The following is a 14,447-nucleotide window of genomic DNA, read 5'->3' as shown; positions in this document are numbered from 1 at the left end:
GTGCAATTTGAAGTTACTGACTCCCCACAAACATCCAGTCTACTAAAAAATTCATAAAGAGACAGATGGCACAACAGCAGCTCCTTGCAGGAGAGCAGGGTTTAGCAGTGAACAAAGGACTTTGACTCCCTAGGACAAGGGGAGAGATCATTGTGGGTTTTGGGGCTTGGAGGGGGGGACTGGGGCGCGCAGGGAAGAGCTCCTGCTTTCACCCCACAGCAGCAACACAGCCCAGACATCCCTTCTGCCTTGGCAGACTCACGGGGGCCACAGAGAACAGGGCACAACAGGAACAACCCAACTCTGCCATGCAGATTCAATCCTCCTGGCACCAGGAATGTGAAAAATAAACCCCAAAAACTCCTATTCAGGGATCTGAAACCACTTTCCACAGGCAGGTAGTTGCTAATGCTTTGTATTAAGGGGGAAACTGAGGCACAGACTTATGTCACTAAAGGTGCCAGGGCAACCCACTGGCAGTGGGGATTTGATCCAGGCCTCTCCAGCCCTGCTGTTCTGCCTCTGAGCATGAGGAAATATCCTTATGTTACCCAGTGGGTTTTGGAATCACCCCAAAGGGAGGTGTAAGGGACAAAGTCCTTTTCAGGTGGCTGAGATGAAGAGAAAAAGAAGAAAAAGAGAAAAGAAAGAAAAAAAGATAAAAAAATCCCAATCAGAAGTCTGCACTTATCTGAAGTTAGATCCTTCAAAATGAAAATTCATCTATGTGTTCTTTTGGGGTTTTCAGGCAGAGGGCAGTGGGGTGGCAGGGAGGGACACACACACACAAGATGTAAAGCCCATCCCTATGAACCCTGAAGGGATTTTTAGTGCCTGTGGGAGAGCTCAGCCCTCGGTCCCTGCAGCAGGGATGGAAACCTCAATTCCAGGGGAAGGGATGGACCCCCATGGCACAGGGATGCCATCCAGGCTCTGCTGCGCCTTCCAGAGAGGCTGACAAGTCACCAGCTGTGCTCAGGCCTTGGCTTTTTGTTAAAGAACAGCTACAAAAGCCTCATTTTTTCTCTTGCAGCAGCTGATCCACGCTGCCCTTCAGCACCCCCAAAGCAGGGTGCCCAGGGCTGAGCTGGTGCCCCTGGGTGCTGACCCAGCTGGAGATGCTGGACACTGCTCTCCATCCCAGCCATCCACTCCAGTCCCCTCCATTCACCCCCCAGCAACAATCACTATAAATATATTAATTTATTTATAGTGGCAACACACACCAGACCCTTCCCAGGACAAATAGGAACAGTTTAGGAAAAGGAGTTTAGTTAAAAGCAGAAGGAATTGGACCCAATGTCTCAGATTCTAAAAGAACCTGAGCTGAAAGACCTCATTCCATGAGCCCAAAGGGAGCACAGGACCACAGAGGCAGCAGCCACAAACAGCACAGGGTTTGTGCTCCCAGCTTTTCCTGCTATTCTGAGAAGTTTCCCTTCTAGGAACAAAAAAATTCTGTCCCACCCTAGTGACACTGCATTTTTAATTTAATTAAGATATTCATTTGAATGACGTGAAATTTTCTTTTGACTGTTTAAGATGTTTCATTTGAATTACATGTAAATTTCTTTTGACTGGTTCTCTCTATTAGAAAAGGGGGGGGGAAAGGTAAAAAACTAAAAAATCAACATTTTCAACTAAAAAACTCACCGTTGTACCACAGAGGCTTCAATTAAACCACAGCTTAAGTAAACTCAGTAAAGCATTAAGGGTAACAAGTACACAAAACAACCTCCTCTAAAGAGCTTGAATCTTCAAGGATACAAAGAAAACTAACAAAAAATCAAAAGGTCATTGCCATTTGATGAATTTATATCCAAAATTACACAACTCACCTACAATGAGAGAGAAAATCTGCAGTAAAGTGATTAATTAAATTAATTTGCATCTTCCACGACCTCTTAATCCTCATACCAAGGTTCTTTTTATTTGCATAAGCAGGGTAGGAAAGGCAACAATCTGAGTAATTCTAGCACAGATGTAACAAAGTACAGTTTTCAGTTGGAAGTGCCATCTTCAAAGGAATGAGCTTCCACCCTTCCATCCAAAAGTTCCCCAGCACCCACATCTCGTGTCCCTGCCTGCAATTTCCATAAAGGAAACACAAAATTCACTCTCCAGTTTCAAGGAACTACCAGGAACATCAAGAACCAGCACTTCAGCCATGAGAGAAGGGGGAAAAGAGATAATATTTACATATTTGATGTCTCTTAAACCAACCAATTCCACAGATACTGACTTCTGAAGGCAAGCAGAAATCCAGGATGAATCCACCACAGGAACACCCGAACCAGCTTAGCTCTCACTAATTCTGGTTGTGCACACAAAGTTAAAGCTTGCTGTGACATTTTGAGAGCTGATTCTGGCTCATGTTGTCCCAAACCTTGGAATGCAAGTGCTTCTGGATTAAAAATGCCATCCCAGGTCCCTCCAGCCCTGTGCTCCTGTGGAATTCCCAGCAGCACTGCGGGATCTGAGCTGTGCCATCCCTGTTAGTCAGAGGCATCCCTCTGAAATCCAATTCTGTCCAGAGTTACACTGGAATTCTGGCTCAGAACATCACAGGAACCAAAATATTCCAATGTATCCTGCACACCTCTGCCAGCAGGAGAGGGCACACACTGCATTTCAGTGGAGAAGTTCCCTTTCATATGGAAACGTTCTCATTTCCAAGAGGGAGTGGAAAAATAACTGCAAGGGCCTTCGGATCTAAATCCAGTCCCCAGAGCAAAGGTCACTGCAAAAATGTTTTATTCAGCATCAGAACTTTTGGAATTCTTTCAAGGAGGAGAAAAAACCCAACAACAACAACAACAACGGGGCTGACATTTTTTTCCCACTGAACTATTTCTTGCTTTTCAAACAGGGTTACAAGTCCCCAGGATTTGGTGAACACCAGGGAATTGTGTCTCCCTCCAGCACACAGCAGGTAAAAAAGTGGGGAGAGAAACAAATAAAGAGGAAATCACTATATTGATGATGGTGTTACAGTTGAACTTGGTGATTTTAGGGACTTTTCTAATCTCAAAGATTCTGGAATTTTATTCCATGGAAATTCTGATTCACTTTGCCCACACTGCTTAGGCAGAGCTCTGTACAACACAAAGATGTTTTTGCAATTCTCCTCTCTCCATTTTCCTTTTTTCCCTTCTCCAGAGACATGAGACAATGCCACAGCCAGGTTGGTACATGGCAGATTTTTACACTGACCTATCATTTCACACCAGGGAAAAACACCTGTATTTCAATCACTATTTAAAGAAAACCTGTGGTTCATTTTAAATTAACAGCAACCCACCATGAAGACATCCCTGAGCTGAAAATATCACCATATTTATTGATCCACATGGCTGCAAGGTGCACTTCAGAAATTACATTCCACCTGCTGCCAAGTCCCTAAGCAGAGGTGCTTTCCTTTCAAGAAGCTCTAGAAAGACCCTCTAAATAAATCTAAGCTGCTGTCCAGCAGGTCCAGAGCACACAGGACTCTCCTTGTTTGAAAGACAATAAAAAATGACCCCAGAGGGTGCATTTAGAGGAGTGGAGTGTGCAGCTCAGCTGTGCTTTGGTGCTGTGCAGGGGGGTGAGGGTGACAGAGGAGCCAAGGCTGTCTCTGTGCACAGACAGGCACAGAGCACAGCTCTGCTGCTTGATTTGCATTGCATGTGCTGGTGGAGATGTGGCTCACAGGATTATCCCTCACTCCTCAGGCCCTGCTCCGCTGGGTGAGGAGGCAGAACAGAAATAACTGTGCAGAAATAACTCTGCCAGAAGGAGGAGTCACTCTCTTGATGCTGCACCACCAGTTAGTGGTAAAAAAAAAGGATAATATTTAGCTTTGAGTTTTGCTTCTTTCAGCAAGCCAAGCCTCCTCCAGACAGCGGGGCAGAGCTGGGATAAATTCTTCTCTCTGTGGCCTGAATCTGATTTAGTGACTGCCTTTAACTGAATGGAGCAGCTTTATCAGGCTGCAACCCTGACTTACCTCCCTCATCTACCCTCACTGAGCTCCAGAGTTCACCTGGAATGGACACACACACACACAGAAAGGGAAGAACCAACACACAAAAAAGAACTGCCAGACTGAGCCTGGAGGATGCTTCCATGCCAAGAGAATGTCTATTGCTGTTAGCAGGGCAGGCAGGAAAAAGGTTCTGGGCTCAAAACAAATTAGGAGAGGTCTAAACAAAGTTAGGAGAGGTCTTAGAACAAAGTAGAAAAGGTTGGGACTCACTGAACACAACGGGTGATTTGTGATGCACATTTTACACACATTTGTTAGAAAGAAAAACCCTGTCCTTTCTCAGAGCTTCCATTCCATTTTACATCAGCAGATCCCAAAGCCCCCCAGGAAGCATCAGAATCTTCACTTTGCATGAGGATAAGCAGCTGGCTCGGGATTACAAATTCAGCTGGGGCAGGAACTGTCCCTGTCAAGGTCTCAATCCAGGGCCTTCCATCCTGAGCTGCTTCCCAGAAAATTCAGACTTGAGGCTGGAAAGTTCCCAAATGCACATTCATACCAAGCATCAACACAGCCAAAAATAAGCTTGAAATTTCATAGGAAAGGTCAAGATGGCACATCCAGGACTTCTGCTCCCCAAAGAGCTCATTTCACTGCTCTGGATTGCTCTGGCCCCAGCCACAGCTTGTGAGCACAGAATTAAAAGGCAAAACTATGGGGTAAAGGGAGAAGGAGAACCCATCCCCTCATCAGAGTTCCAAAATTATTTAGATAACTCTGTGATTAAAAAAAAAAAGGAAATTATTGCAAATAAATATTATTTATTCAAACTAGCTTCACTGCTCTGAATGCCAAAACAAGTCCACCAGAAATACTGTGACAAATAAAGCTTATTAGGGAGGAGATAGAACAGGCCAGACACAGGCAGGCATCAGAACTGGCTCTAAAATCAATCCACTCCACCATCAGCTCTCTTGTAGCATCTGCTTCAGGGAAAAGGAACCCTTTAACAGTTACTACAGAATAATCTGGGGGAAAACATTTTCTTGCTGGCTTTTCCTTATTTACTGCTCCCCTTCTGGAGCCCTTGTTTGTGTGCTCCGTTCTGAAGCAGCTCTGCCTGGTTTTATTTTCCCTGTCTGAGCCTTGCTGAACTCCAGATTTCAAACCCTTCCATGTCAGTGAGTTCCACAAGGAAGTTTTCTGAGCTCCCCCAAATATACACAGTTTTTACAGTGCCACTTCATGCTTTAACAAACTGCTGTTCTCCCCATTTATGTTATTGACCTAAAAACTAGCAAAAGAACCTAAACCTGGAACTGAAACTGAGTAATACACAAAGCTGTTCTACATAAAATTGCTCACAATCCCAAACCTGTCAGATTTAATGTTGCATTTTTGCCTTTCTACCCCTCCTTTTCCCCCCACATTTCTACAAAAATATTGCTCTTTTGTTAAAGAACATTAGTGAAGCTGCCAGGCTGCTCAAAGCTTTATCTGTCTCAGTAATCCAGTTGGATCCCATCCCTGGTGAGGAGAGAATGTTCCAGGTGCACACATGGAATATTTGGTCACAATAAAAACAGGATTTCATTTTAAAAATAAACATAAATTTTGTCAAGGTCCCCAAATGGCAGACATCAACAAATAACCAGTGAGAAACAATCTCTGATGATTCAAAGTGGAAACCAACAATTTTGGGATGCTTTTGCAGGAAAATGGGAATTCATCTCCTACCTGTCAATGATCACAGGGTCAGATGGAGTCTCATTTCTGTTGCCACAGCTTTTCTTCTCACAGCACCGACTGGAGAGGGAAAGTAAAGCAAAATTAAAGAACCAGTGGGACAGCGGAGAGCAAAGAGCCAGCTCAAAGTCTGTCAGAAAACCTTCGGCACTCGATATCATGCCTGGAAGGGTAAAAATTCTGCTTTCCAGAAGGGAAAATTAAGGGAATTGGTGCCCAAGTCCTGGCTGGTTCAAGCTGGAGTTTGGCACTTAGCTCCCTGTAACCTATTCTGAATTACCCAGCCAGAAATGAACAGCAGTGTGGCCACACTCGAGACTGAGGTGATATTCATAAAGGTCTAATAAGTGATTAACAGATGTCATTAACAGGCAGAACCAAATGGGTTATGTGGGGTTAAAAGTCCATCAAAAGGTGTTAGAACTAACTATAAGCAACCTAATGGTTTGATATATTTCAATAATACTTTTTATATTACTGTATTTTTTTTATTATTAAATATCTAAGTTTTATATGGTTACTGAAAACTTCAGCACTCCATGAAAAGCCAGAAACTGAACATATTTAGATCCTACAAAGGATCTGAAGAGAAGTTTTTCAGGTTGGCTTTTGCAATCCCTTTGCAATTGTTTCAGTGATAAACCCTTAAGCCTAAGTATTAATTTATACACATTCAGTGGTAATATTAATTATAATAAATAATAATAAAAAATTTAAAATCAATAGCTCATTATTTCCATTGATATAATCACTGACATGGGTGGTGCTCCTGCACACACAGTAGCTGAGTACCAGGAGTAAAACAGACTTTAAAAACAGTCCTTGCTCTGAAATTCTCACTTTTAATAATCTGAAGCAACAGAGAAGATTTAAGCTGTTTTCATGCTCAGGTTTTTTGTTCCAGTCAAAGCCAAGATTGGTCAGGGCGGATGGATGTACCCAAAAGTTTAAAAAGTCTCTATCAGAAGTCCCACATCCCTCAAAAGTCACCAGATCAGATACTTTTCTAGAAGATATTTTCCATATTTTGCAGAGGTTTCTGTTCAAATTTACACACATGGGATGAAGAAATTTTGGTGGGTTTTTGTACAGGGGTGCTGAATAAATCTGCAAAATTCTCAAGCATTCTGAGTGTCAGAGCTTCCCCACTAGGGAGCAATTCCAAGCACAATAAGATATTTTTTTAAAGTAAATAAATAAATAAATACTAAAATAAGAAATAAATAAAATACTTTAATTCATTAAAGGCAGAATAAAATATTAAAGTGGGGATTTTTTTTCTTTATATTGCCTAATATTTAATTATAAATTCCTAAAATGAGCATTTACACAAAAAACCCTGTTTCAGCTGTGAAAAATGCCAACACTTCCTCCAGTTTCCAGGTAGTTCCTGCTCTGGGGCTGGAATTGCCCATCCACATGATCTGGAAGGAGCAGATCTATTTGAATAACAGCTCTAACTGTTTCAACATTCCTACATTCCCCTTGCCTCAAACCTGCACTTATTCATCGATGCTACTCCTTTTAAAATAAAAGGATACACTAAATATTTAAAAATCCCTGGGGCAGTCCCTGTAGCTGCTGTAAATTGTCATGGCTCCATCGACTTCAGTGCAGCTCTGGTAATTCACACCAGCACACAGCATCACTCTCCCTCCCTCTCCCAACTTTATTTTAAGTGCATCTTTTGTGGATTTCACTGCCCAACCAGAGTTTAGAAAGAATGGACTATTTTCATACCAGGAGCCAAGATGGGAATGCTTTCTAAAGGAGAAAATTATAATAAATGCCCTGAAAAAAGCAGAAAATCCTCTCAAAGGAACATCAGTTTGGGATGTACTTTGACATGTCCAGTACAGCAACACATGGAAAATAACATTCGGAATAAAATCTTTGCTGCTTTACAGGCCATTATAATAAAGCAAAAAAAAAAAGAAAATCTGTAGTGATTCCAGGGATGGTGGCACTTCTTGACAGAGCATTTTAGGATGAATTCTGTGAGACTGAGCACAATGTGGCTGGGTTCAGAAGCAAGTGCATCTTGTTTTATTTCTATTTCCACTATTTCTATTTCCACTGCAGTTCTGAACTTTGTGTTTGTAATATTCAAATATTTTCCCTCTAAAACTGTGGCTTGCAGCTGAAGTTCTCCAAATATTTCACTGATATCTACATGCCTATCACAGCTGGGGAAAGATCTTTGTAAGTGATAGACTTTTTCCCCTTTGACCGTGGTATTTTCTGAGCCCAAACACATGAAAAAAAAATCTTGATGAGGGAGAAGAGCCACTTCCAGTGAAGGAATTACTGTTTGCACATAAATCAGAGTGGGACTGAGGATGTTTCAGCCCAACATTATAGCAAAAATACCTCTTAAATCTTTAAATCCCCATTTCCAAGAGTTTCACCCCATATCCAAGCAGTAACATTTCCACTTGGTTGGTTTCACAAGTGCTGTCTGTAACAGAATTGACCGGTTCCAATTTCAGTCAAAGCCAAAACCCCAAAGACTGGTGGTCCAGGATCAAGCCTTCAATGTTCTCTTCAAGCAAATTATTGGCATAACTTCACCAACATTTACATTTCTGCCACAGTATTGGGCTGGGAACACACTTTTAGAAACGCTCATTTGCTTAAGACAAGAATATCAAGGCTTAAGATGATTTTCCATATCTTTTCTTGTTATATTTTCTCTTCTAGTGAGATCTACATGGTGAAAGTGATGGTTTATGTTAAGAATGGTCCAGAAAAAATTAAAACCAAACACAGAAAGTTCCCAGGGACAACCCCAGCCCTACAAACGGAGCACCCCAAAAACCCCATGCCAAAGCCAAACTCCCATCCTTTCCCCTCCTCGTGCTTGACTAAAATGGTTTTAAAATTCATCCCTCACCCCAACACCAAAAAAAAAAAAAATTAAAAAAAAAAATCTGTCTCTAATTTCAAACTCAAATAAGCTCACAGCATGGTGGCCTTTGTTTTGTTTTCTTCTGCCCAACTCCTCCCTGCAATTGCATAACAAAAGTGTCTAAATTCACACCATCTGGCCGATAAAGACGCGGGCCCCAGTGGCCGCCTGGCCCAGCTGATTAGAGCTCCCGTCTAGTCTGAGCCTTGTGGCGAAAGTCACAGCTGTGGGGCTCACTCCACTCAATACAACTCTGTTATTAGCCAGCTGTAGACCCTGAGACTACTTCTGTTCGAATTATAATACCTTTTAACCCTCTGAGCATTGAGGGCGTAGGGGGCTGCTGGCAGCAGCATAACAACGAGTTTCCTCTTAGTGGATAATTGGAAGAAAAGGAAGAGGATGGAGGGGGAGTTATTCCAGGAGAGGAAGGTGTTTTACCTTGATTTCCAGCCCTCAGGATGTTTTATTCCACACAAACACACCTAATAGGAACTGTTCCTATTAGGCCATAAGAAGCAAATGGAAAAAAAAAAATTCAGATTGGAAATGAATAAATGGAGGCTCGCACTGGAAGCCCTGAAAGCACTAATTATTGAGAGCTGGACTTTCAATGGCTGTGACAGATTGGTGCAGCCGTATCAATATTTAGACAACTTTCCTGCTAAGCAGGCATCTGTCACCGTCTGAGGGAGAGACGGGCACTTTCCAAGGAGCTCGTCTCCACACAGCAAAAAATATCTTCATGTGTGGTTATGTACAGAAAAATCCCCCCTAAAAATCCCTACCTTCAACCAGGGAGGATGGGAAGAGGAGCAGAAAGACAGACAGACCCTTCTTGTTTTCTTTTTCAGAAGCAGTAGGCATCAATTTCGACAGCAGAGTGGGTACAGTGCATTAAAATTTTATGTACTGTTCCTAATGCAAACTAAACTAGAGGCTTTAAAAATTGATGCTGCCACTTAAGCAGCACACAATGAGAAAGATTTGATTATTGTACTTAAAAGAAATAAAATAAAATGTCAAGTTTAACTAGAGTTGGAGCCATTCCCCTGGCATTATTCAAAGTGATGTGTGTAATGCCTCTTCAGAATACACAGCGTCCTGCTCAGAGATACTTCAGGAAAACACGACATTTAAAATCAAATGTCTTCATTAGGTTACAGAGTGCTTTTGATTCCCTTCACTAATCTGTGTTTTACATGGGAAGGATGTCCCCGAGTTGTAATTCTTCCTTGGTTAATCTATCAAGCAGCAGAGCTGAGAATAATCAGAATAATAGCTTAGATTTGTGCAATGCTACCTTAAATCAAGCACAGAGGAGGTTTGCAGGCATCACTGGAGCTCAGAAATATTAAAGTTGAGCAGAGCATTTGATACCATAAAGGCAGGGAGAGGAAGCAAGGGGAAAGCCCAAATTAATTTTAAATCAAACATGTCCATTTGGATGAGAAGGTGCTGAAATACTTGAACTTCCAAACCAGAGCTGCGCTCTGCGCAAGGAGAGGGGAGAAAAGAAATGGGCTCACTGCTCTTATGTTATCACAAACCACAAGCCCATTGCACGAGAAATCAGACTTTTCTTCTCTAATTTTCACTGGTTACAGTGAAACCTTTCAACAGCATGGACGCATATATACATATACGTATATAATTATATACACAAGTTCTAAATGTGCCAGAAAGTCCCTTATCCACCTTTGATCTTTTCCACTACATCACCAGACCCTTGTAAAGCCCACCCAGTGCAACCCTAATATGTGATATACATGGTGTTTGGGCATAAATATGAAAATACTGCTCAAAAGCAAATTTACTTAATTAAGGAGAGCTACACACAACAGAGAAACAATGCATTTGTTTCACACTGAACACCTGATTCACATTCTATGAAAAAGTAACAGAATTCTTGACATAATTAAGTACTGAAACTAAGACTTCCCCTTGATTAAAACTCAGTTCAAATAGGCTTCTCTCACTGCTACATTAACTTAAAAAGGCTACTTTAATTAAAAAAACAACAATCAGGTAGCAAGCTGAGCCATTAAAAGAAGCAACATTGAGTCCACCAGCTTAACCCTCTCCCACTGATACAATAAATCACAAACTGGGTATAATAAAGGTCACGAATGGGTTTTGTCTCTTGTTTTATGAACGTTCTATGCACATTTTAGCACATTTTAATACAAGAACATTGACTGTTTGCATTATTATATGTATTGAAAAAAAATTTAATTACCTGAGAACAGGAAAAGTAATAAGTTACCATGGAAGCACGACATACATACATAAGGTACATGTAAGTTCAGACTTAAACAAAAGTTATTAAAAACATCCTCAAGTCATTTCACCCTCTAATTTATAAATTTAAATGCTAAAAATAGTGTCCTTTTTTTTTGTTTTAATTAAAAAGTAGAAGGCCCCTAAATATTGTTCACATGTAGAGAAAGGAAGGGTTTGAGGGTTTTTTTCTTGTGGGGTAGAACTGCCCAAAATTAAAGAACATTAATGATGCCATTTTAATTGAGAAAATGAAAATATTTCACCAAAGAAAATTGCATTAAGAACATCCTGCAGTTTCCGGGCAAAAATATATAAATTAAACTTCTCATTCTCATAAGGTGAGCAGAAATTTTATGAGCAATAAGCATATAAAAGTCTTGATTTAAACAACACATGCAAAGGCCTACTTTAAACAAAAATAGTGCAGCTGTGGTTGCTGAATCTCCTTCAGGAAAAATTAATAGCAAAAAAATAGGAAACCTGCCCCAAAAATCTGTTTGAACCCAAGCAAGCATTACCCACATAAAGACAGAGTCTTCCTACAAAAAGACCTTCTCTGAGCCAGCAACAAAATAAACAAACAACAAAATCAAAATCTCCCTACTTAAAATTTCCTTGGAGAGGCTCTTCCAACATTTTGGGAAGCAAAGCTCACAAAATGAGCTTGATGTGTTAATCAAGTCATCTTACCTGCACATGACTTCGTGGGTGAGCAGCACTCTGCACATCTCTGGGTTCTTGTTCTGCCCTTCGTAAGTTATGGGCTACAAAAATTAAGAGAAGGGTTAAGCCAGGAGCATCGGGGGTTATTTATTCCTTAGAATCTTCAGATGTGAGGGGAAGGGATTTTATCACCTGCAAACAAACATCTTCCCCTTTATGTGCAGGGAAAACAGCTTTACAGAAATATTGCTACAAAGTGGATAAAAACCAACAGCCCACAGAGGGAGAAAAAAGAGACTTAAGAGCACAATTTTCAATTACTCTCCAAAATAGGTCTGCAATACAGCTGAGCAAGAGATCAAAATGAAACAGAGAAGGAAAAACATGCAAGGAAATGTTGAGCAAACAGGAAAGATGAGGTGGGACAGGACAGCATGGCACAGATCAGCCCTGCTCACCTGCTTGGTGACAGAATCAATGAGCCTCACATAGAGATCCTGTTCTGTCCTGACACCTGGAGCGAGGGAGAACAGCGATAAATCACATTGCACAGGCACCTTGCCCTGAGAGCAGCAGAGCAAACGCGCTCAGTGCCGTGTCGGACACCCTCAGCATCCCAGGTAGTTCTGGTTCCCAAGCCCATCCAAACCCCAGGGCCCATCCCTGAGCTGAAGGGGCTCATGCAAAGGACTCTCGGTGTATTTTGGACACCACAGCACCCACGGGCAGACCCTGCTCACTGCACAGCCCCAGCAGGGGCCAGGGAAGGGCGCTCACCGTTGCTGTAGAGCAGCTGGAGTTTGTAGTGCGTGCCATTGTTCGTCTTCTCGTTGCCTTGCTCCTGAAAGGGAATTTGAAAAAAGGAGGGGGCAAAAATCCTTCCAGAACTTACACTTGGCACATTTAAAATGCAAGAGCTGATAATCATGATGGAAGTGACAACAAAGTTGATTAAAATTCCAAGAGGTGAATCCACTGATTGGGATGTATTAACCTTCCGAGTGACCCAGGACAAACTACAAAATACTCCTGACATCTTCTCCTGTAGGAGTTCAAGAACTTCTTTCCCTCTTTTATTTGCCACTATGCTCTCAACTTTTTCAAGGGAATACATTGAGAAGAATTTGTGCATTTCAAATAATTTAATATAAAGCAGATTGACACCAGGAAAACACAATGGCTTTTGATTTTACTGTGATCATCGCTTTTCAATAGTGTTACTTTGAGTCAAAATTGATATTTATTTCCTGGACGTTGTGTTACAGGGATATTTCTTATGTCCCTTTTTAATGTAATTTCCTGTAAAATAATTACTTATGATTCACAGTTCAAAAAAATCTTGTTCATGGCTAAGAAAATAACAGAAAAAATGCAAAGTGGTCAAGATATGGAATTAAAATCCAAAAGCAAATGCTTTTCAAGTCCTGCCATTGACTTTGGAGCCTTAGGAAATACATATAACCACACTCAACAATAATCTGACATATTTACAGGTCAGATTCCACTTCTGTTTGGGTACTAATAAAACCTGGCAGATGTGGTAGGTAAAAAATGCTAAGTGCATTTATCCCCCATGAATTTTATTTATTTTAGTTTTAGTGGGTGTATGAAATTCACGATACAGAGCAGCGGCTTCCAACCCTTTTTAACTACAGCAGCACACACAGGGTTACAGCTCTACCACAGCACCTGAACCTTGACCAAACCATGGTTATATTATTTTATAGGTATTAGAAGCTGGCAGCTCAGTGGGGGGAGAAGATCAAAATTGGAGAGGAAAAGAAGAAGAAGAGTAAGGAGCCTTACTTTATCATTTTCTACAAAGTCCACAAAAGCTGTCCTCTCTATTTCCACGGGCTGCCCCTGTCTGTCGTAGAGAGCCAGAACAAAGTGAAAGAAATTGGATTTCCTCAAGTTGGAGGGTGGCTGCTTTTCAAAGTGGGCTCTGGACAAAGCTACTCCGCTGTGGAGGAAACACACGGGATGGGGTGAGGGGGAGAGACAAAGACATTACCAGGTTGTGCAGCAGTAAGGGCAGAACAACAACAGCAAAGGCAGAGCTCGCTCGGACCGTCCCTGCCCTGCAGCCCCAATTTCGGCGTGGCCCCGCTCCCTGCACAGCCCAGGACACGCTGATTTACAGAGGGGTTGGTGCTAAAGGCAGCGAGTGTTTTCCTTGCCCCGCTTATTTCCCTGCCTGTCACCGCTCCTTGCCGGAATGCGGCACGGAGGGAAGCGCTGTAAGTGCCAGAGGGGCTGGAAATGTTCTCTGCACATCCTGGTCCTGCTCCCTTTTCCTGAAGGAGAAAACAAGCGACCCTAAAATCTTTCCTACGGGCAGGATGGCAACTCGGGACACCTCGTTTTGCTCACAGACAACGACTTTGGAGCAGAGCAGCCTCTTCCCTCGGCTGCAAAGTTTGACTTGAACTGATTCCTGTGAATTGAATCTCTGATTTAAACTGAAAGAATTTAGTCTCGGGTTAGCCAGCCCTTGAGAAAATCTTGTCCCTGACTGCAGAAAACGTTGGGATGTTTCCCACGCATTTCCCTGCTTCGAAAGATTCAAATGCTTCTGTTTACCCACGATATCCCCGACTGCAGCTTTATTTCTTTGTGAAATTAGTTGTAGTTCCCTGTCCCTAAAGCAAATTTCTACTTACTGAGAAGAAAATAGATGAGTACGAGCACCTCCAAATTACTTAATAGACAGATTAAGTCTATGTGCCCGACTAGTTAGGAGTTGGACAGCTTTGGGTTTTAGTCCCCAAAACAGATCCACGGCACTGGCAAAAGTATTTGGCTCTTTCAGAGCACTACAGATGTTTCCCTGTGTTTTCCTTGCCAATGAGGTACGGTGCAAAATCACCACATCCGCCA

General features: G+C 41.9%; 1 protein-coding gene across 3 annotated transcripts in view; it reads right to left on the bottom strand.

Annotated features, from left to right (window-relative positions):
• The window catches only part of EBF2 (EBF transcription factor 2), a 128,569-nt gene that overhangs the window by 112,252 nt on the left and 1,870 nt on the right, over positions 1-14,447 (bottom strand). For all 3 annotated transcript variants that reach the window (XM_064731175.1, XM_064731174.1, XM_064731173.1), the window contains exons 2-6: positions 13,374-13,530; positions 12,345-12,408; positions 12,026-12,081; positions 11,595-11,668; positions 5,705-5,773 (exon numbers count right to left, since the gene is read on the bottom strand). In XM_064731175.1, coding sequence (XP_064587245.1) covers positions 5,705-5,773; positions 11,595-11,668; positions 12,026-12,081; positions 12,345-12,408; positions 13,374-13,530 — 420 coding nt within the window. The remainder of the gene's footprint in view (positions 1-5,704; positions 5,774-11,594; positions 11,669-12,025; positions 12,082-12,344; positions 12,409-13,373; positions 13,531-14,447) is intronic.

The sequence above is a fragment of the Zonotrichia leucophrys genome, chromosome 22, assembly GCF_028769735.1.
Source record: "Zonotrichia leucophrys gambelii isolate GWCS_2022_RI chromosome 22, RI_Zleu_2.0, whole genome shotgun sequence".
NCBI classification, from domain to species: domain Eukaryota; kingdom Metazoa; phylum Chordata; class Aves; order Passeriformes; family Passerellidae; genus Zonotrichia; species Zonotrichia leucophrys.
This window is presented reverse-complemented; position numbering and strand designations above follow the sequence as displayed.